The sequence below is a fragment of the Sinohyriopsis cumingii genome, chromosome 9 (genome assembly GCF_028554795.1).
Source record: "Sinohyriopsis cumingii isolate HCF-2022 chromosome 9, ASM2855479v2, whole genome shotgun sequence".
Lineage (NCBI taxonomy): Eukaryota > Metazoa > Mollusca > Bivalvia > Unionida > Unionidae > Sinohyriopsis > Sinohyriopsis cumingii.
This window is the reverse complement of record NC_142969.1, coordinates 118,347,741-118,371,842: the sequence shown is the minus strand read 5'-3', so window position 1 is coordinate 118,371,842 and position 24,102 is coordinate 118,347,741. Positions and strand designations below refer to the sequence as shown.

At 35.3% G+C, this 24,102-nt stretch overlaps 1 protein-coding gene and 1 non-coding gene across 2 annotated transcripts in view; one reads left to right on the top strand and one right to left on the bottom strand.

Annotated features, from left to right (window-relative positions):
* Nucleotides 1-24,102, bottom strand: part of LOC149792543 (putative cytochrome P450 CYP44) — a 54,303-nt gene that overhangs the window by 15,623 nt on the left and 14,578 nt on the right. The window contains exons 3-5 of the mRNA XM_089971193.1: nt 9,827-9,920; nt 7,886-8,114; nt 475-665 (exon numbers count right to left, since the gene is read on the bottom strand). Coding sequence (XP_089827319.1) covers nt 475-665; nt 7,886-8,114; nt 9,827-9,920 — 514 coding nt within the window. The remainder of the gene's footprint in view (nt 1-474; nt 666-7,885; nt 8,115-9,826; nt 9,921-24,102) is intronic.
* On the top strand, nt 10,777-10,849 carry Trnal-caa (transfer RNA leucine (anticodon CAA)). Its single transcript has one exon. It is a non-coding gene; the product is annotated as a tRNA-Leu (tRNA).

The following is a 24,102-nucleotide window of genomic DNA, read 5'->3' as shown; positions in this document are numbered from 1 at the left end:
GAAATTGTAAACTCTGAGAATTTTTGTATGAATGCATTGTTCGAGTTTTCAGCTGCTTCGACTTATCGTGGTCGCATGCAATAAAAATAGTTCTACCAGAGGGACACATACTAGTAGTTTGTATATTCTTATAACTGGCACTTTTATAAAATAAAAAATTAGAAAACATTTTTTGAACAATGATACTTTAGTTATTTAACTTTCACAGCACAGCTACTGAAATATAAATTAAGGCTTTGAAGATACAAGCCATGTTTGTATCTGTTTTATATTGGGACAAGCAATGATATTCTTTAAAGCTTTGATAATTTCAACTTTGCATTTAATACGAAGGTTAAAAAACAGATCCAAAGTTCTGAACTTTCAGATAAAACTATGCGCTCGATAAGTTTCAAACTAAAGTGTCTGGACCAAACCCTCTGCATAACTTCCACATTACGGTCCCCCCACCCCAAAAAAAAAATATATTCTTACTTTCGGCAGCAAATCTATAGAGGAAGTCTCGCATGTCTTTCACTTCCATATCTGAATTTTTCATTCTATATATAGCCTTGATCATGTCGTCTGCCACTGCCTCTTGGCCCTTTAGATATACCGTCACAGACTTGGGTTTCAGCGTCTTCTCCTGCACGTGCGTCCTCAGCTTCCGCCATCTTTCTCCCTGACTATATAAAATAATTAATGAACGAAACCAGGCATAAATCTTTATAAATCATCATCGACATTAATATCTTCATTATCTGCGTTTTCTTACCAACAATTTCTCAGTGTTCTTGCCATTGGTGTATGATTACGTTATGAAACATTCTTACTATATGTTCCGCTTAAACCTACTTAACCTACTGACCCATATATATATGATGAAAGAATGATAACTATCCCATATTTCTAAGATAAAAAAGCAGCTGCCGAATTTTCAATGCACAGCGGACTGCAATTAAAATTATGTATATTCCAGAACATTATATATATATATATATATATATATATATATATATATATATATATATATATATATATATATATATATATATATATATATATATATATATATATATATATAAACTTCACGAACGTATTATACAGGATCAAATTCACTTTTAAATAGGCACATTAACATGAGTAGCAGTCATATAGAACATAATGTTTGATGTTAAATATACATGCATATGCCGTCAGGTGTGACAGAGTCAATAACATATCCAGGTGAAACTATTTAGCAATCACCTCTTCAGCTCAGAGCTGCTATTTGTAAATCCTTGCGAGTACATTAGTATGTTCCATTTATCTGTGTATTTTAGTTCTGAGTATTTACTGCTACAGGAATATTGTCATTTTCGTAAAGGTCTATATAGATCTGATGACGCATCCGGGTTCTGTCAGTATCTAAATATTGATCTTAACAAGGTATGGATGGAATCGCCTGAAAAAGGAGTGTAGAGCTTTTTCTGCACGTGCATTAACTGCAAAATTTGCACGTGGAGATATGCACCTGGTATATAGTGCAAATGGTGCAGGTTCGTTATTCTCATTTATACTTCGTTATACGTAGGTAGTACGTCGTTCTATAAAAATTCATTTTGTAATCTAACAACAATTCTTATTTGCATATTGTTTCTACACTGAACACCCTGTTTACCAAATAAAATATTCAACTCACCAATGTTTCAATACGGTGACACGTTAGATATATGTATACTTATAATAAAAATATATGTGACTGAATTTTTTTAAGAGTTCCCTTAAAAATCCAAAACACACACACACACACACAGACAGACGCACACACAGACGCACACACAGACGCATACATACAATTATAATAAAAACACAAGTCCGCTTTCGTTCGTCAAGGAGAGCCTTCAGTAGCATCAGCAGTGTGAGGTACAATCGTTGATTGTCTTGTTTTTTTCTTAATCAGTTCAATGATTTTATGACATTATAGACGTATCCGCCAAATCTAACGCTCGACAGTGACTCTGTTGACTACATTTCATATTTTCGATTTTTAATTCTGCAACAACACCAGAAGGGCGTTTCTTATTGATATCACGCGAGTATTAGATATCGGATATCACTGGCATGTAGGTTACAAAATATTGGTAGACATGTGACTAGCACTGCAAATGGCGTGTATCAAGTCAAATTTCATCAACGACATAGTTTCGTCTCGTCTTCAGCGGATTAAAAACATTATGAATATTTCTAAGAAATCTCAAAATTTCTGAGAAAATAAATCATCATCAATCAACATCCTATTGATTTCACGCATGCAGGGCTCGAAGTTTGTGTCGTTTAAGTTTGCTAGGCCCGTTATTCGAACTCTAACTTTTCAAAATGCAAATGCGAGTCTAGGATTCGGGCAATGTAGGCATGTGAGAAAGCTTGCCAGTAGCTTCTCGTGGGTCGGTGGTTCTTCCCGGGTTCTTCCTCCACCATTAATACTGGCCGCCATGCATAGCCTATCGTGTGCTGAAAAATGGCGTTAAACCCCACAACACCAACACCATCAAAATGCAAATGGCTCTAAGCCCACACCCCAACATAAATGTCAAAATATATAAAATGGGACTGGAAGAGTCAGAGGAAACTCGGACCAGAGAGTTAAGGGATTTCAGCGTCAACAGGTATCGGTTTCTTCATAGCTGGACGATTTCGCCTACTTTGTCATCTTGGTGGATACGACCACCAGAGAATAGACTTTGGACTAATTGTAGTGTCGTAGCAAAATGTATAGCCGCCACTGGGTGTGAACATTTTACTGTCAAAATAATCAATTATATCACTTGACTGAGACATTTAATCGTCCACACCTTTATAGAGCGTCAAGTAAACACAAGTCGTATGCTGATGATAAAGCATGACATAACAAGTCGTTTGATGACTTCTGTAGCATTATCGTAAGATAGGTACATTCTAATGTCAGTTTCACTTATAATGCATAGCCTAACGCATCTATATCTTCAAATTTTTTTAAAATAAGATAACACGTGCCATATTTGTTAGCCATTCAAGCTTTGGCGGTGACCATGACGCCAATGCCAGTGCAGAAAATTTTAAAAATGATGTAATTCTAAATAAATACTATTTATATTGATCTGATTACTTAGTATCTATAAAAAAAATCATTCTAAGAGATTGCTACTTGGTTTAGATGAATTAATATTTGGTTTCTACGTGTTATTCAATCATTCAAACGGATTGCTTTTCAAACAGATTAGTATATCGCTAACAAGAACTAGAAAATCATTATGAAAGATTAGTACGTCGTTATAACGGATTGCTGAATCGTTAAAAAGGATTAGTTGATCGTTTTACAAGGGGTCGGAGGTGGATATTGAGTTACTTTACAAATCCCGAAAGTTCAGCACTTCCCGTAACATATTTGTGTTTTAAAGCAAAGACACAAGAAAAAAAATTACAGTCGACTCCGGTCGATACGAACTCCTTAGTTCAAATGTATTAATAACTCCAATTCAGCAGCAACCAGTTTATATAATCCGAACTTAGTATTAAATAAAACAGGAAATGTATGCAAAAATAGTAGATCCATTGATAGATAAAGATACAGAATTATGTACTGGTTGACATACTAATTGATTTTTTAATGTATCCTCACAGTGCTCCTAATTGATTTTTAATGTATCCTCACAGTGATCCTAATTGATTATTTATGTATCCTCACAGTGCTCCTAATTTATTATTTTTTGTATCCTCACAGTGCTCCTAATTGATTTTTAATGTATCCTCACAGTGCTCCTAATTGATTTTTAATGTATCCTCACAGTGTTCCTAATTGATTATTTATGTATCCTCACAATGCTCCTAATTGATTATTTAATGTATCCTCACAGTGCTCCTAATTGATTTATAATGAATCTTCACAGTGCTCCTAATTGATTTTTAATGTATCCTCACAGTGCTCCTAATCGATTTTGAATGTATCCTCACAGTGCTCCTTATTGATTTTTTTAATGTATCCTCACAGTGCTCCTAATCGATTATTTAATGTATCCTCACAGTGCTCCTCTTAACCCCACTTGTTATCGATGATTGCGAAATATGCTTTGATTTAATTTGTTTCTTAAAGTATTTAGATTCTTTCATTTGAAATGAACCACTGATATCATTACGACAGATTAGTACTTCGTTATATCGGATTGCTGAATCGTTAAAAAGGATTAGTTTATCGTTTTACAAGGGGTCGGAGGTGGATATTGAGTTACTTTACAAATCCCGAAAGTTCAGCACTTCCCGTAGCATATTTGTGTTTTAAAGCAAAGACACAAGAAAAAAAAATTACAGTCGACTCCGGTCGATACGAACTCCTTAGTTCAAATGTATTAATAACTCCAATTCAGCAGCAACCAGTTTATATAATCCGAAATTAGTATTAAATAAAACAGGAAATGTATGCAAAAATAGTAGATCCATTGATAGATAAAGATACAGAATTATGTACTGGTTGACATACTAATTGATTTTTTAATGTATCCTCACAGTGCTCCTAATTGATTTTTAATGTATCCTCACAGTGCTCCTAATTGATTATTTATGTATCCTCACAGTGCTCCTAATTGATTATTTATTGTATCCTCACAGTACTCCTAATTGATTTTTAATGTATCCTCACAGTGCTCCTAATTGATTTTTTAATGTATCCTCACAGTGCTCCTAATTGATTATTTAATGTATCCTCACAGTGCTCCTAATTGATTTTTAATGTATCTTCACAGTGCTCCTAATTGATTATTTATGTATCCTCACAGTGCTCCTAATTGATTATTTAATCTATCCTCACAGTGCTCCTCTTAACCCCACTTGTTATCGATGATTGAGAAATATGCTCTGATTTCATTTGTTTCTTAAAGCACTTAGATTCTGTTATTTAAAATGAACCATTGATATCATAAAATGTATCAATGGCATAGCTTCTTTGTTTATCGCTTACATCACATTCAAGTATTCAGAATTAAATCGTGCTGGATCGTAATGAGAAGTTAAGAGCTATATTGTATTGCAACTGGGTGCTCAGTCATTGGATTTATGGCACTAAATCGTAATGTCGATACGCCCAATTTTAATGAGCCCGTAAAACAATGTTTTTATTATCCCTAAAGGGAAAGAACTGAACATAATTGACCCCGTATATTAAAAATGTTCAATCTACCTTGAGTTCGTATTATTTTTTTTTTATTTATACAATTCTGAAAGAGTCTGGTCGCTGATCTGTAATTCTGTGTCGTATTTAATGGAGGAGACTGTTTTTTTTGTTTTCTCTTTTTAATATTTAATCCAAAGTTGTAAAGCTCTTTATGATGCAAAAGACATATTCATCTCTCTCTCTCTCTCTCTCTCTCTCTCTCTCTCTCATATGCTAGTTCTCGCTGCTTTCCAATCACACAGTTCTGAAGGCATCTATACTGATTTTTTTTTTCTTCCCGAGATGAACCGGACGTTGCCTTCACATAAAAGTGTACCTGTTCTTCGTTTTATACGTGAAATATTTAGGTACGGGCATGTACGGAAGAGACAGAGAGAGAAAAAGAACCACCTCTTTTGAACGGAGAAATTACCTCACGGGAATGTCTCCCATTAGGAATCCTTTATAACGGTTCCGTAATTAGATAGAACGATTTGTTATCCTGTTAGAACAATTAGGAGATCCGTTTGAACGAATTCCTTTTTGGTTAAAATGATTTACTTATAAATACTTAGTAAACCAATCGAGCGATTTAGTAATCAGCTAAACGATTTATTAAATCAGTTCCAACCAATAAGCAATCCGTTTAATTAATGGGTCAATTCAAAATGTTTTGAACCTTGCAAATTACAAAACTAACTTACAATGAATCTAAAATATATTTTCCTTGTATCTTTCTTTTGTAAATGAATTTTGATTCTTTGAATTTCTTTAAGTCGCAAGCCTCAAACTAAAACCCGCTATGCTCCTTTTTCACCCGTGGTTGACTGAGACAAGATTTCCGTGTTGACCATTAATATGTATAATCAAAATTAGGATGTCAACAACTCACTAAAACAAGCGAAATGACATTTTCCTCGATCAGCTGACTGTGTTAGAAGACAATCGTTTATTAGTTCATTCAAACAGCATGAAACTTCATGCTGGGCCAACTTTTCACGAAATGTTTACAAGCTAGCATATATTGATTAATCAAGTTTATGCATATTCGTGAGAAACAATAAAATCTTTTCGCAAGGTGTCCTCGGAAAATGGAGCTGTAGCCAAGCCCTAGCCTCTACACTAATTACATCCTTAGGGTCAAAATATGCATAGATATTAAAATATTTTCCCCATAACGTATGTCTTTGGTACAAGTCTTAAACAGATGCTTTCAAAGTTTGCACAAGCCTTGCTTACAGCTTATGTTGTTGTTGCGGGTGTAACGCTATGTTTTGCAGCACTTGATATGCAAATACATGGCGACTAGTATATCTGGTGGATTAAAACCCGAGAAAAACCTGGGAAGAACCATCGACCCGCAAGCACCTACTGGCAAGCTTTCTCATATACCCACGTTGGCCGATCCCGAGTTAAGATGTTAGTGACCTGTAAAGGAGAGCGCCTTGGACCACTCAGCGTCCCAGGGCCCTATATAGTTTATAAAATAGAATGAAATAGAAAGTAATTTAGATACCTCAAAATGTTTCAGAGACACACATAAAGCTTAAACTTGACGTATCTTATTTTTGCCTTTATTGTAATGCCTATATCTAAATTAGTACAATGTAGCTTTGTCTCTTACAGCTGCGACTTTGGCCATGAAATTAAAATATTATTTTCGGCTACATTAATTTTTACAATGTGTCTTTCCATATTCTTTTATTTGTCTGTGCATTTTGAAGCGAATGGGACTGCTACATTATTAAGATGATGCTTTGCGAAAACTGTTAAATTCAATGCTTTGCTCAGACGGCGATTGAAATTTAATAATGATACAAATGCTTACTTGTTTTACACATGCATACAACTACATATGCGTTTGAGGGCCCCATGTGGCCGAGTGGTCTAAAGCGCTCTCCGTTCCGGATCACTACTATCTCACCTCTGTCTGCGTGGATTAGAGTCTCAGGCTCGGCTAATGAGGTACTTGAGAAAGCCTGCCAGTAGCTTCTCGTGGGTCGGTGGTTCTTCCCGGGGTTTTCCAGGGTTCTTCCTCAACCAGTTACCAGTTATACTGACAGCCCTGTATAGAATATCTTGTGCTGAAAAAACGGCGTTAAACCATATAACAGCAATAACAACATATGCGTTTTGTTATGCATCAGAAAAATGGACGAGCTCGGTATACCTGCACCAGACCCTGCGACTTAAAAACATGAAAAACGTTTGGTATTTAAAATATGCTCCCATTTCTTTGTTTTCTGGATAATTGTAGCAGTCTGAATAGCATTCAGAGCGATCCAGTGCGGTCTGAATAGCATTCACAGCATTCATTGTAGTGTGAATATCATTCAGTGCGATCTAGTACAGTCAGAACAGCATTCAGAACGATCCAATGCAGTCTGAATAGCATTCACAGCGATTCAATGTAGTGTGAATAGCATTTAGTGCGATCCAGTGCAGTCTGAATAGCATTCACAGCGATTCAGTTTAGTGTGAATAGCATTCTCTGAACTGTGTTGATATACCCATATCGATGTGTACTAAATAGCATTTCCTATTAGAATGTAAGATAATTTCGTTTCAATCGTCTTCAGTTAACGCCACCTATTGCAACTTAGCAACCATGTTAATGAGCTTGTCCGTAGGGTTTAAGACACTGCGCACGTGGGGCTATTTTTAGGCACGAGGCCATCACATCCGCCTAATTCGTAACCTGCCCTATTACAGATGAAAGATATTCCAAATCATATTCTCTACCTTGTTATCAACCCTGGCATTAGCTGGTTCCGTTTATAGTACTGAGACAACATGAGAAATGCTTGTCGGGTCGGTGCCCTACCATCGACTCGTGCAACTGTCTGCATGTCCTCGGGGTGGAACACGTGCACAATTGTTATCCCTCCTGGCAGACTTTCTTTCACAACTGGCCCATAAAGTTTGTACAATGCCGCCATGGAACTCTTTAAGTCCATTCCATGAAAACGACCTGGCAAATAGGTTATATTATTAGTTAAACATTATCAGGCATTTACACATCGTTTGAAGAGCTAATAGAGCATACAGCGCACGAAATTTTGGTCTTAAAAATAAAATTTAAAAGATGCTGTTAAACTTAGCTGATGATAGAGGAATATTTTAGACTGAAAACACACAGCAATCATTTATATTACAGTTTGTGCAACGAATGTATACATAAAATAATACATCTACTGGCCGTTACGGTTTATGCGCCCTTTTTGACAACTACACCGTTTATTGTGTCTATACTTCTTCAGATGAACACAAGAGAAATTATACATAGTAATTAATTCTAACTGAGAAGAGTACCTACATCGCATTGTTGTAATGACGAATATGTATAAATAGTTAATTGGCTGCCACTAGAACAAGCAATTTAATATTATGTTGGTTTTCAAAACTTAACCAAAAATGGACCAAAAGATCCATATTTTATCACGTTAAGCCCCAAAAGATGTAGCTGTACAGTTGAGGTTTGACTAGATAAATGCCATAGTTTTAAGACACCTGCGCGTGTGCTTTAGAATATTAAAAAGAGTTGTGCCATCAATGTTGTGAAATATTTTTGAGCCATTTTCGGCTTGAGTTTTAAAAACTACAAAAAAATAAAAAGCCTGTTTAAGTGGCAGTTAATTAAATGTTTCAACCTGTTTTTAATGACAATACTATCAGTAAAAAATAATTATAATGTATAATTTCTGCTATGCTCATTGTAAATCGTATGGTCAAAATACAACGTGTAATGACCAAGAAGGAAACATAAACCTTAAATTTAAATTGACCAGTCTTACAAAAACCAGAAGGAGTTCAAAGATAGGTATAATGATTTAATATGTAGGTGTTTGGATTGCATAAGTACGTCTTTGAATTGTATCAGTATGCACATTGATTGCACAGGTAGGCACAGGTAGCTGCCAGGATTCCATAGGTAAGTACAGTTACTATATAGGTAGGTGTAAGGATTGCTGAGGTAACGATTGCATAGATATTTGCAAGGATTTTATAGGTATTTGCAAGGACTGCAATAGTAGGTTTAAGAACTGCATGTGAAAGGATTGCACAGGTGGACATTCCATAGGTAGGTGTAAAGATGTACAAAATTAAACTTTTACCGATATATATATATATATATATATATATATATATATATATATATATATATATATATATATATATATATATATATATATATAAAGAGAGAGAGAGAGAGAGAAAGAAAGATACGGCATGATTCTTTTGAAGCTTGCATTTACAACATTCATTTTTCCACTTATTTGTATAACACGGTTTCATTCTAAAGCGAGACGAATATACAAGAGACTAACTTCTTGTAATATATTATTTCAAAACACAGTGAACACATATCAACACCTCTTAATTTTACTTCACGCTCGATTTCAAGTCAATTTCGTACTTTAGGAAACATGGCAAACGATAGAAGTAGCACGTGTATATCATTGGGAAATACAATTTAGATGTCCATTTTAAATTTTATAAATTGCCACCTTTCAAATTAAAATACATGTACAAATATTAAACAAAAATCATTTTCTGTCACCCGCTATATCCATTAACTTTGAAATTTGTATTATTCATTTATTAAAATTCGCCCATTTAAACTCACATGGATGAAATTCTCGATTGCATATCAAACATTATTATAGACAATGATAAACTCACCACCAGGGAAATATTGCCAAATAGTGCCAATCAGGGGTACGTGTCTGGGACCTGGAATGCTTTCTATCGGCAAAACCTGGTTGTCACTGGTAACCTGAAATAGCAGGGAATACATTTTAAAGACTGACCTTAGTTGTATTCATGTGAGCAAGGTTACATTAGTCACCAGATATCATTCAAACTCTTAGTATTAGGTAAGTCAGTATCATTAAGACACTTAACAATTGTAATACATTTACCAATACAAAAGGAAGCCTTTACTGGAAAGTGTTCAGAAAGCAAAAGTAACCAGCCTTAAAGATAAATACCACTATATACGTGGTAAATACCTTATCAATCCAATTTAAACTGGCACTATATACGTTGTAAATACCTTACAAATACTATCTAAATTGCCACTAGATAAGTCGTAAATACCTTACCTAAAATGACACTATACATGTCGTAAATACCTTGTCAATTTCTATCTAAATCGACACTAAATATGTGGTAAATACTTTACCACTCCTATCTAAATTGACACTATATACGTGGTAAATACCTTATATATCATATCTAAATTGACACTATATACGTCGTAAATAACTTATCAATCATATCTAAATTGACACTATATACGTCGTAAATACCTTGTCAATCATATCTAAATTGACACTATATACGTGGTAAATACCTTATATATCATATCTAAATTGACACTATATACGTCGTAAATACCTTATCAATCATATCTAAATTGACACTATATACGTCGTAAATACCTTATCAATCATATCTAAATTGACACTATATACGTCGTAAATACCTTATCAATCATATCTAAAATTGACACTATATACGTGGTAAATACCTTATATATCATATCTAAAATGACACTATTTACGTCATAAAACCTTATCAATCCTATCTAAATTGACACTATATACGTCGTAAATACTTTATCAATCACCGCTCCGGTGGCCTAGTGGTTAGAGCGTCCGTCTCAAATACGGGAGGTCGTGGGTTCGATCCCCGTCCGAGTCATACCAAAGACTTTTAAAAAATGGTACTAACAGCTGCCTCGCTTGGCGCTCAGCTTTAAGAGGTTAGCGTTAGGACTGGTCAGCCTGGTGTCACGATAATGGCACTGGATGGGAAATCGTGCTACATGTCTACGGCATGATGCCCCGGTGCTAGACATCACTATAAACTGCCACATCGCATACATCGTAGCGATATGACTCAAATCTTTTAAAGCTACGTTAAAAATCCAAATCACACACACACACACACACACACACACACACACACCTTATCAGTCATATCTAAATTGACACTATATACGTCGTAAATACATTATCAATCATATCTAAATTACTATATACGTCGTAAATACATTATCAATCATATCTAAATTACTATATACGTCGTAAATACATTATCAATCATATCTAAATTACTATATACGTCGTAAATAGTTTATATATCATATCTAAAATAACACTATACATGCCGTAATTACCTTATCAGTCCTATCTAAATTGACTCTATACATGTTTTAAATACTTTGTCAATTCCTATCTAAATTGACACTATATATGTGGTAAATACTAGGGGTGATACGATTCACGATTTGCAGCCTGCGATACGATACATATCGATATACATATGAACTTTATGGTCTTTCCATCTTTGGAAGGTAGGTGGTGTCCTTTCATGTATGTTGATATTCTGGTCCTATTTTCAGTATGCAAACTACAGACAGACATATAGTTATCGTATATTTATATGCAATTCTCATTAATGAGAAGATATCAACAATACTTTCAAACAGATTACCTGTTGACTGCAGTGAGTTTTATTCAACGTTTTAGGTCATTTTATGGTAGCTCCATTTATCTTCCTTTGTTTTGTACAATATGGATGATTTGAAAACATCTTATTACCAATTCCATGTCTCAACAGTTTCCTCTTGCAAAGGAAACTCTCATAGGACAAATTCGGGCATGGGAGTTAGACTGAATACCAACAAAATCTATCAAACTTTACTTCCTGCAGATGCAAAAGACTGCTGCAACCACATGTACTTGTTTTGTTAGTAAAGACTGAAAACTATTAACAACATCCAGTCCTATTGTAAAAAAAAAATTTAAACTTACACAATGTGATAAACTTGAGCATTTTGATATCTGCCCTATAGCTCATTCTATGCTAATTTCATTTTTTCCATCAGCACCTTCATTTACTGGCGAAGGTGTATCTCTGCATACAGAATAGAAGTTCTAAATTTATTCATCATGTACAATTTAAAGAGAGATGATGACATTATGTTATCTGAAGAGAGACCTCCCTCTTTATCCAAAAAATAAAAGATTGGTAGGAAGAAAGGGTCATATATCAATATTTATCTAAACTTCAGTATATGTCTCTCTCTCTCTCTTCCTGCTCCACTTTCTTACAAATCTACTGACATCAACATCTTTGACAGATGTCATCTCTAGTTGTATAAGCATTAATCTGTTAATTATTTCTGAGCATTCTCTGTTCCTTTTCTTTGTATCAGTATTACTCTGTGCTTCTTTCTGAAGGGGCATATACTTAGCTAGCTTTATCAGCTTGAATATTTTGGGAAACTGATATTTGTGACTGTTATGAACAATTTTCCAGAGCTCACATATATTATCTTTTGGATACATCTGCTCCAAAAAAGGATTTTTCACTAACATAAACTTCCTTTGTTAAATCAGTAGTTTGCTGACTACTCTGCCAAAATGTTTATATGTTCCTTAATGCTGAATAAGGGTATTTAGTCCATCAATGGTCGTGCAGACAGTGGTATTAAAAAAACTATCTTTACTTTTTAATTTAATTTTTTTACCCTTATTTTATTCACTTTATCTATACCTTGATATGGAGACGTGCATACGATTTTGCAGCATATGATCCGCAGGGCGAAACGGATTATTTAAAAAAAATGAAAATTGCATTATATTTTTTAAAAATTGTCTGTATTTTAATTAGGCTCATTAATCTGCCCTTTGTACATTTAATTTCTAAATACCACTGAAAGGGTAATGCCGTCTATTTTTTGTGCATCCAGCATGTACATCTGACTGGTATTTATCACCATTTCGTGCTCAAAATCACCCACTGGTATCTCCGTTAAAACTTACTTCATGAATGGTTTCAAACTACGCCATATTGCTTTTTCCTGGACACACTGTGTTAATCAAATTTAGTTTTACAACTATTCATGTCGTGCTAGAATAACCCAGATGTGGAATAGTTGCCATCCGAAAAACAAATATCGCGACAAGAACAGTTTAATAAAAATTGTATACTTCGCCGAGCACATTTTCATATGTGGGACTTTCAACGAATTTGCGGGAGTTTTCACGTTTCACTGCTCTCTAAGCCTACCAATTCGTACAAATTTTGCACGATTGGCGCAATGGCACACCCTGACAACATCTCCGGATAAGTACTTGACATATCTAATGACGTTCCCGTGAAGCCTCTGTTGCTCTGCAAATACTTCCTGTTTGTCACGCAGAGAATAAGCTAAATTGATTTCTGATTGGTGGTTGTTGTTTAACATTGGACCGGAACAAGCAATAGCCACAAATGAGAATACGGTGTGACATATTGCACACCGGTAGCGTAGTTTTCAAATCGACCAAAGGAGTCAAGATACAGTTCAATGTAGAAACTTCACATTAAAGTAGTTCATAAATGATGAGTAAAGTACTTCATTATACATGTGGAACATGTTTGGAATGTATAGTATATGCTGAACATACTTCTGGGTTCAGATAATTAGCATGGAATGGGGAGGGGGCAGATTACGAACCATGTCACTTTGTGTTAACTTGTAGACGGCGAATGTGTATTCTCAAATAGTCTGTTTCGTTCTTACTAACAAACACGAGTGACTGTGACTGCAAATGCTGCTTCAGATGGATTATAATTTTACAGAATAAAAAGCAACTAATAATAATTATTCATGACTGCTGAAGACTTAAATAACATGCATACGGTGAGTATCGTTTTGTATAGGTTCTCCGTTTTTTGTATCGATACGTGTATCGTTTCAGCTAAAGTATCGATATATCGATGAATCGTTTCACCCCCAGTAAATACCTTGTCAATTCCTATCTAAATTGACACAATATACGTCGTAAATACCTTATCAATCATATCTAAAATGACACCATATATGTCGTAAATACCTTGTCAATTTCTGACTAAATTGACACTATATACTTGGTAAATGCCTTACCAATCCTATCTAACTTGACACTATCTACGTGGTAAATACCTTACAAATCCTATCTAAAAATGCATGAGAATCTTTTTGAGATTACAAAATTCTTATTTTTCAAACATTTACATGATTTTTGCAAAACAAAAACTGTCAAATCTAGTAATGAGTCTTGAAAAAAACTGTCAAACCGTGTCAATGAGTCTTGTAGAAAACTGGATAATCGCTTTAAACAATCATTTATGACTGCATTATTTATGGATCTATCCACTGCTTTCGACTGTTTTACAAACCATACTCTTCTTGCTAAAATTTTTCTATCGACTCATGTAACGCAGTCAAACTCGTGCCTACCGTTCGATGTAAATTTAGATCTTAACTTTTAGTCGGAACTATATAGCTATACATACATACATACATACATACATACATACATACATACATACATACATGCATGCATGCATGCATGCATGCATGCATGCATACATACATACATACATACATACATACATACATACATACATCTGGTAAAGTTTCACCAACGCTATATCGAAGGACGAAGTTTGAATATTCAAAGCCGTTGGTTCCACTGCATTTTTTATTTGGGGGGGGGGGGGGTATAGCGCAATCAAGACACACATTTGATCAAAAAATTTAACAATGAAATAATAATGACTATTTATTTTGAGGGGCACATTACATCAAAATTACCTATTTTGAAATGAGACGCTCAAATTTGCCATTCTTGAGTAACGTATAATAAATACATCGGGACATTATCTGACAAATGCATGGAATTATTTTTCATTCACATCGTATAAGCAGTCGAGGAGGTCCGAATAAAATGCGGATTCTGTTTTCAAAGGAATTTCCGGCGAAAAAAAACTGATTTTTTGCTTCTTCTGTAAATTACAGCCGCTACGTACATCTGAGACAATAGACATGTTTTGGGCTGGCAGAAATAGCCGAGGTGTTCTGAATGGGCAATAATTATCTGACTAAAACAGGAAGATAAAGGACCGTTTCTAAAAATAGACAAGTATCATGAAAATGTACCCGATGATAACACTTGATGGCATAGGTTTGTCTTTAGCAAAACCGAATACTGATGCAGACTGGATTGATTGGTTCTCATTCATTGCTGTTACATAATGATAATCCATTCGAAACTTAGTCGTGTAGATAATATCTGGAATGTGTGTCGATAGCTGCCATTCTGACCTCCTCTGCTAGTTATGAAACAAAGACTGACCGAAAAGTTGTGAATTCCTGGAACTATTGTTTTGTTCGCAACGTCTTGTTAAATGCTACGGTCAATCCAATCGTAGAAATAGCAGAGGTGGTCCCAAGAGGTAGTGGTGTCTCTCTTCTTTTTCTTTTTGCGGATAAATTTGTTGCCAACAAATTGTACAATTTTTCTGCAAATTACCAAGCTAACATACATCTGAGAAATATGTTGTGTCCCGCAGATATAGCTGAAGGGGTCCGTATACGAGGGAACCTATCCGGGACTTTCTCGTCTCTTTCCGATGCGAGTTGAAATAACTTGGAGATAATCGTTGTGACACTTTCCAAATTGGTAAATATTTGGAAGACAAACATCTGGCTGGATGTGCAAAGAATATAGAGTGACATAAATGTCTTGAAAATAAAATTCGACAAAGCTTCAACACTCCAAAAAACACATCCACAATTCATTTTTAAGGTTATTTATTAATTTTTTAATATTATTCCATTTTTTTTTTTAATGTCATTCCTGCAACTTTTTATTGAAGCAAGTTTAAGAAATTATTCAATTTAAATGGTCTACAACTACTGCTTGCTCTGCTGTTAGTTAATATACGTTATATATTCATTGTGACACTCTGAAGTTATTCTGACGAGAAAAGTACCATGGGCTTGAGGGCGCTTCAAAATGGTCATTATCTATATCGGACTTGTTTTGTTTTTCTTCTTCTAGCGTGCAATTGAAAAGGTCAACGACATTCGGAATGAGTGCAAACCGTTACACAAAAGCAAACAGAGAAACACCGACATTAAACAAGTCTATTGTTGGGAGTACATTCACCCATCAATCTAAAACATTTTGACACATTCCTTTGTTAGGCCTTTGTGCGAATATTTAAAGAAACGTATGCTCGAGTGGATCGTAAAAGGTTGTGCAGTTTAATCGTCAATAGCAGTTTTAATGCTTATGTTGATGATATTTTTGTCTCAAAACCAGATCTTAAGATACCGAATAAAACCTAGCAGCACAATTTGCTGTTGTTGTTGTTGTTATAGGGTTTGACGCCACTTTTCTGCACAATATAGGCCATTCATGGAGGCCAATATAATTGGTGAAGGAAGAACCCGGGAAAACCCCTGAAACAAACCGGCGACCCACGGGAAGCAGCACAAGTTATTTTAACTGACTGGATTAAACTACATTGCTCGAAAGCCAGCCCAGCAGATCACTACCTTTGGGAGAATAAAAAAGCTTGAAATCTTTATAATACTGTCGCACACTTTTGGTCTTATGTCGAGGCCAACCAATCACCTGCATGAGCGTGACTTGATAGTCCATGTTTTCCCCTATTTCCAAGAACCTCAAGACTAACATTGTCAACTGACAGGTTCTTTAGCGCGTATATGATAGAGTAACTTTGTCCTTAATCATCCAATGGCAACACATCACGAAACTCCAATTTCACACTTGCGTGGTTTTTCTTGTTTCACATTTGTGTGATTTACCTGTAAATTTTCGAAGCTAAATATTAGTACTTCAGGTCATGCAATACAAAACACGACCCGAACACTTAAGACAATAAGGTATCCCTATCTCAAATTGCTAAACACATATATCTACAAATTTCCAAAGAATTCCATGTCACAGAATTGTATAAATCCTTTTTTTATTAAATACATGTACTCGGGTTTCGTCTTTTGCATACAACGATACCCGATGGTGATTTATGCATACTGTACAAAGATTTCGAAACAGTGAAATTCAGTTCATCCTATGCAGCACGTGTGAAGTGCTTTCGATGATAAGAACCGAATACTTTCAGCGCACAGACTATGTATTGCGGCATCGTCTGTGCATAAATGCCTCACCGTAAGACTAAATCTTTACAATACGGAAGTCTTGTCAGTGAGCGGTCTACTATAGTGATGCAACAACACATTATACCGGAACAGACATGGTACGAACAATGACTCTGATTCAGAATAATGGAAATTCGAAAGGAACAGGACGAATAAAGAAATGTACAAGGACTTTGATCCAAAATAATGGAAAATAGAAATTCTAAAGGAATGTACTTCTAAGGAAATGAAATCTACAAAACAACAAAAGGAACACACCATAATTGGAGTGAACATGGACTTTGACTCAGGATGGAATGAACAAGGACTCTGACTTAGAATAACGATTTAGGATACGGGATTTTACTAAAAACATTACTTAATACTTTTTGTGAAGTATAAAGAAAGCTCTAAAGAAATGGAGCCAGTTTCATGACTTTGGAATTGAACTTTGTTCAGTACTTCTTTTAAAGCATACCTCGCAAAACAGACTCTATAACCGAGCCACACCCAGAAGAGAAAGAAAAATCAGGAAAACAATGGTGGTTAAAAGGGCAGGAGCCAGATGGATAGAAAAAAGAACTCGAGAAAAGAAGAATTAGTTGAATGAAGACTTTGATGAAATACTTTCAAAATTATCCAATGTTCAACTTTTTTGAATTTGATCATAAATGTGAAACTCATTTAAACTACTTCAATCTGCCAAAAACCACTGATTAAATAACTCAAAATTTCAATTTAATAACTCAGACAACTTGGTTTTATTTTAAAATTTTGCTTAGGAGAATAACTCTGCCTCCGAAATGTTTGTTTCTTTCGTCTTACGATCCAAAACTACGAATTGACAATGTATAACGAATTAACAGTGTTTTCCATCACGTCCGCGTGATCGACGATCTCAATCTTTCCTTCTTTTTTTTTTGGCACCAAGATGCAATAAGAAAATTAAACGCAGTTGGATCAAAATATGATAAGGCATATTATAAATTGGTAGCTAGGTATAACATTCAGTTTGCCGAAGCAATACTTGCTAATTATTTCCAAATCTGTTTCTCAAATAACTTGGATTTATATTTTAATAAATTAAGGGAACAATTCTCCCTTCAAACTTATTGTAGCTCGGTATAACTTTCAATTTGCCGAAGCAACACTTACCCATTATTTCCAAATTTTTTAGATACAACAACTCAAACAAAATGTCTTTTACTATTAAATAGCATAGGGGAATAACTCTCTCTTCTAATTTATTTGCATTTTAATATATAACCATATACCAAGAATTGATTTTGTTACTATATAAACTTTAACTACATACCAACAGTGTTTTCCAACACGTCCGCGTGATGGAAAATTTCAATCCGCTTTTTGCGCCAAGGTGCAATAAGGTCACAGAACACAATTTGATCACAATATGCTAAGGCATATAAACTAATCCGAACACAATTAAAACAACGCAGTGCATGCACTCGCTAAACAAAAACACAAAACACATAGACATTTTACTGTTTTTCAACATTAAATACTTTATTTTCAGCTTTAATCTCATACATTCAAAATGTATTACAACACAAATAGGTGTGGATAAGCAAAAAAACTATAAAATATTTGATCAAAGTAGAGCTGTCCTTACAGATAAAGGGAACACTTACAACAAAGTACTCACAACTGCATAACACAAGGACAAAAAAGACGTTGGCAGAGTCACTCTTAATATACAAAACTATTGGGACCAAAACGAATGGAATCCAGCCCTGGGACTTAATAGTCCCTGGGGGATGTTGTTGTTGTTGTTGTTGCTATTGTTGTGGGGTTTAACGCCATTTTTCAGCACACGATAGGCTATGCATGGCGGCCAGTATTAATGGTGGAGGAAGAATCCGGGAAAACCCCAGGAAGAACCACCGACCCACGAGAAGATACTGGCAAGCTTTCTCACATACCCACATTAGCCGAATCCTAGACTCGAACCCACGCAGACAGAGGTGAGATGGCAGTGATCCGTAACGGAGAGCGCTTTAGACCACTCGGCCACTCGCGGCCCCTCCTGGGGGAGGTAGTACAATCCTAAGTTCTTAGCAAGGGAGGTTAGTATCCAGGCCCACTGCCAGCCCAGGCAAAGGAAAAGAAACATAAATAGAAGCTTCTTTGGGATAATTTTAACTCTTTGATTTTATGAACAGAACATAGAGAAACCCTGACAGAATTACACTTATTTTATACAAATTTTATTATTATTTTAAACACAAAAATTCGTAACACAAACTGTGTGGACATGGAAACCCACACCAAAACACAAACTACTTCAGAACACCAGGGAGTCACCTTAAAGGTCAAACCAGCTCACATGCTGGGGAGATCTAAAGGTGTCAACACATACTTTAAGGACTTGCATATCTTCAGCTGCAGAGGTATGTGAGTTATTTATTAATTTCTTGTGTATAAGTTAAAACTATTGTACTACCACGTTTTATTTTATATATTTTCTCTGTAGCTTCAGCTTTCGTAATATCATGCAAATATTTTCTATTTTTGTTTGTGGCTTAGCAAGAGATTTATATTAGCAATATATAAAATTGCATTTTTATGAAACGCTTAGTACCGTAGGATTCTTGTCGGGCACGGTTAGGTTCACATCTGAACTTGTGTATTGTTTCGTAATTGTTGTGCCGATAATGTAATCTGTGTAGCTTACCGTATATAACGTCATTACGTTTTATCGTATATGCCAGTGTCATGCATAGTACATGGTGTTAGATGTATTTTCAGCTGACCAACGTGATTGGAGTCGCAGTTGATCAGAGTTATGGAGTGATCGGAGTCGACGTTGTACCAGCTGCAGAGCTAACCTTAGAAGTTGACCATAGTAGCAGTGAAGCTGAACCATAGCAGCCGCAGAGCTGAGTAAACAATGTTGCTGGTCGAGAAATGCAGGTGAGACCGAGATTGGTGGGCGCTGATTGCTTGATTGACCAACCTGGAATAATGACTGCTTGATTGACCAGTGTGACTGGTAGCCAAGTGTGCTGGTGACGGAGTGTGAAACTCCATACATGTAATCTTTTAGCCGTGAGCTAATTTTTGGTGTTTTTGGGACTGTAAGGATATGTTGTACATCTGTCCCTTTGTTTTCATAATTTTTCACTATTTGAGTGAATACATTTTTACTATATGAGTAAAATATTCAGTTTTACTATTTGAGTAAAACGCATCATTCTTTCGTTGTAAAATCACTGTAAATCATTCACTCCTTGTCCTTGTACTGTGTAAGGACTTTTAATTTTATTTTCATTATTTAGTTCGTGCGGATTATGTTAATTGATCCAGTATTTGGATATTATACGCAGGTATTAATCATAATTCTTTTCTCATTCAAGTCATTCGTCATTAAACATTGTATTTGTTTCACCATCAAAAGTGTTCTGTTGTAAATCCGAAATCCCAACCAAGTTATCTTGTTACATTCCATATGTCAAGAAATTAGGAAGGGTCAATTTACAGACCAGTCCGTGATATCTTAAAGTGTAGCAGCATCTGCTCCTGGAAATTGGCAGTCTAATCGGGCTCAGAAAAAGCTTCCCAGCACCGAGGCTACATAGCCAACAAATATTCAGTAAAATCTAACAAAACTATAAACGGAGACGATATTACAAGTAGCACATGTATGTTTGTTACAAAGCTATTTCCTGTAAGAAGGAAAGGAGTGTGAAGCGCGAAGCTTCTTCCAAAAGGCAAGGGATGTGAAACAATCGGAACGTTTCGTATTTATTTACTTTTTTGCCTCTGTTAAGGAAGACATCAGGAAAAATTAAAGAACGCTGCAAAAACTTGATATATTAAAGCCATTAGGCAGGTATAGCGTACAGGTGTATGCTGTAGGCTAATCACAGTTCACACTTCTGCGTCACTTAAGCAATCACGTCCTCTTAAGACATTTATGAAATCAGACAATTGATTTTAAAAAAATAGCAAGAAAAGATAAAACTTAGATTATTACAGTTCTAATGAGATAACAATCATACGTATAAATATCTGCTCTAGAAAAGAAACGTACCCTCCCTCCAGACAAGCATGATGGTCTTCATTGCCTGTAAGAATGACACGGTGTGTTCAGTCTTGCCTACACGATCTGGTAAATGGTAAATACACGTGACCAAACGGTCTCATCAATATTTAGAACTCACTGAAGAGCCTTCGGGAAATGTCTGTCTAAATACAACTTTGGCCAAGTTTGTTTTTCAGCGATAACATTTTAATCTGTATTCTACTAGAAAAGTGCCAGCAATAACATTTTAGTCTGTATTCTAACTGAAAAGTGCCAGCGATATTTTAATCTGTATTATAGTATAAAAGTGCCAGCGATAATATTTTAATATGTATTCTATTAGAAAAATGCCAACGATAACATTTTAATATGTATTCTAGTGGAAAAGTGCCAGCGATAATATGTTACTGTGTTCTAATAAAAAAGTGCCAGCGATAATATTTTAATATGTATTCTAATTTTAAAAAATGCCAGCGATAATATTTTAATATGTATTCTAATAGAAAAGTGCCAGCGATAACATTTTAATCTGTATTCTAGTAGAAAAGTGCCAGCGATAACATTTTAATCTGCATTCTAATAGAAAAGTGCTAGCTACAAAGTTTATTGAAGACAACTACCGACAATAAAATCAAAAAGGTCCAATCCGAATAGAATGGAAACTTAGTCGATGATCAGATTTGCTTATTTTTATTTTTCGTGCAAAAATGGTAAACTTGTGTCAATAACCACGCCAAATAAATGAATACAAGTTACCCATAATTCGGCTTCAGACCAGTCCACGTGTCTTTATTATTTGTTCATTATTTATCTGTTTGAGCTATCTAGGAATCTCATTAATTATTAATTTCTTTGGCACAGTTTTGATTGTTTTAGTATGTGATCTAAGGCTAGATTTTTCTTCTACTTAATAATTCACAAGGTGCATGTTTGTGGTGAGATGAAAAGTTACTTGCGATTCGCAATATTTCTTAAATGTATCTTTAATCCTACTAATTTGAAACGATTTAAACACTCGTACACACACACACACTCACACAAACAACAAGATATATTTAAGAACGTAAATTGTCGATTCGACTCTTCTTTGTATGTTGTGATAATGTTCTAGTATGCTATCTTGGCCACTAGTAATCTAATTCAATAGAACATGGCGTGGTTTACTAACTCGGTTATTCCACATAACGAAGTTGCTGGGCCTGGTTTACTGACAATCCGACTAAAATCAGATCTCCACTGTTATACATGACGATCTGACAGCGACCGCTTAGGGGTCATGTTCTGGTAACCAATGTTATTACCTTAAAAGTTAATTTTATCAACCAATCAGATGAAGTCTTATATCTTCGCGTTTGGAGACTGAGTCGTGTGGATGAAGAGCATGAATGTGTGCCAAAGGATTTGATTCGCTTTCGCTTTCACTTTGGCTAAATCAAAGGTGACCAGAACATGACCCTTAAGCGGTCGTCGTCAGATCTTCACGAAGCACAGCAGAGATCTGATCTTAATAAGGTTGGGTTTACTGAATTAGTTATTCCATATAACGAAGTTGTTGGGCGTGCATTAGGGGCTTAGTTATTCCACATAACGAAGTTGTTTGGCGTGCATTAGGGGCTTAGTTATTTCACATAATGAAGTTGTTCGGCGTGGTTTAGTGGATTAGTTATCCCAGAGAACGAAATTTTTGGACGTGGTTTACGGGCTTATTTCTTGCACATAACGAAAGTGTTGGACGCAGTATACAGGCAATGTCTTTCAGCAAAAATGTCAAAGCTTGAGAAATTGTTACCTGGTCAACGAGAATACGTGCTATTACAATGTGACCTGACACTTATCTAATAAGGTATTCATTATTTACAAAAGTATTCATTCTCATTAGTGCTATTAGTAGCAGTAGCAGTAGTAGTAAAGAAATAAAATATCGGTCAGCTAACTTAAAGAATAAAAAACATAGAAAGATGTACTTCTGGCTTTAGCATAAGAAATTTATGTCTAGAATGTGCTTGTACCATTTCCCTCTGTGTGATTCAATACAAGAGAACATTTACCCCGACATGTGAAAATAATAGTCAAGCCTGCATCAATTTACGTAACACCAAAGATATTTATCTTTCAAATTTGCACTAGTGTAGTACAGCTGGATATGAGCTCAAGTATGCGTGTAACCTAGTGGTCTAGATTCCAGAACTAATGACGCAAATAACTTTAGTCGCTAAGCCATGTATCTCACCTATAATGATGCACTATTTTCACATTAATTTTTTTTAGCCGCAGAATAAATTAACAAAGCAAACCCAATTTCAATAGTTCTCCAAAGACATGTACCGTATCTAACAATAGATGTCACACATCCAAGTACCGTATCTAACAAAATTATGTTTCATACCCAAACGCGCACAGAAGAGAACGTCGCACGATTCCGCGCTTTTTTCACGAAATGCAACAAAACGAGAACAGAATAGGCCACCATCTGCCAGTGTCTGATGCGAAGACAGATATGTACCACACCCTATGTAAAATAAGTTAAATGTACCTTTCTGCATCTTGTAAGAGGCGACAAATTAGGGCAACGTTTATTTTGTTGTGGCATGTTTTCGTGAATGATGTTCCAGCTTTAGAATGTCTTGGAATGTTTTCATTGATAATGTTCTAGCTTTAGGATGTTCTGGGATGTTTTCATTGATGATGTTCTAGCTTTAGGATGTTGTGGGATGTTTTCATTGATAATGTTCTATCTTATTGAATGTTCTGGGATGTTTTCATTGATAATGTTCTATCTTTAGAATGTTCCTGATGTTTTCATTGATAATGTTCTAGCTTTAGGATGTTCTGGGATGTTTTCATTGATAATGTTCTATCTTTAGAATGTTCCTGATGTTTTCATTGATAATGTTCTAGCTTTAGGATGTTCTGGGATGTTTTCATTGA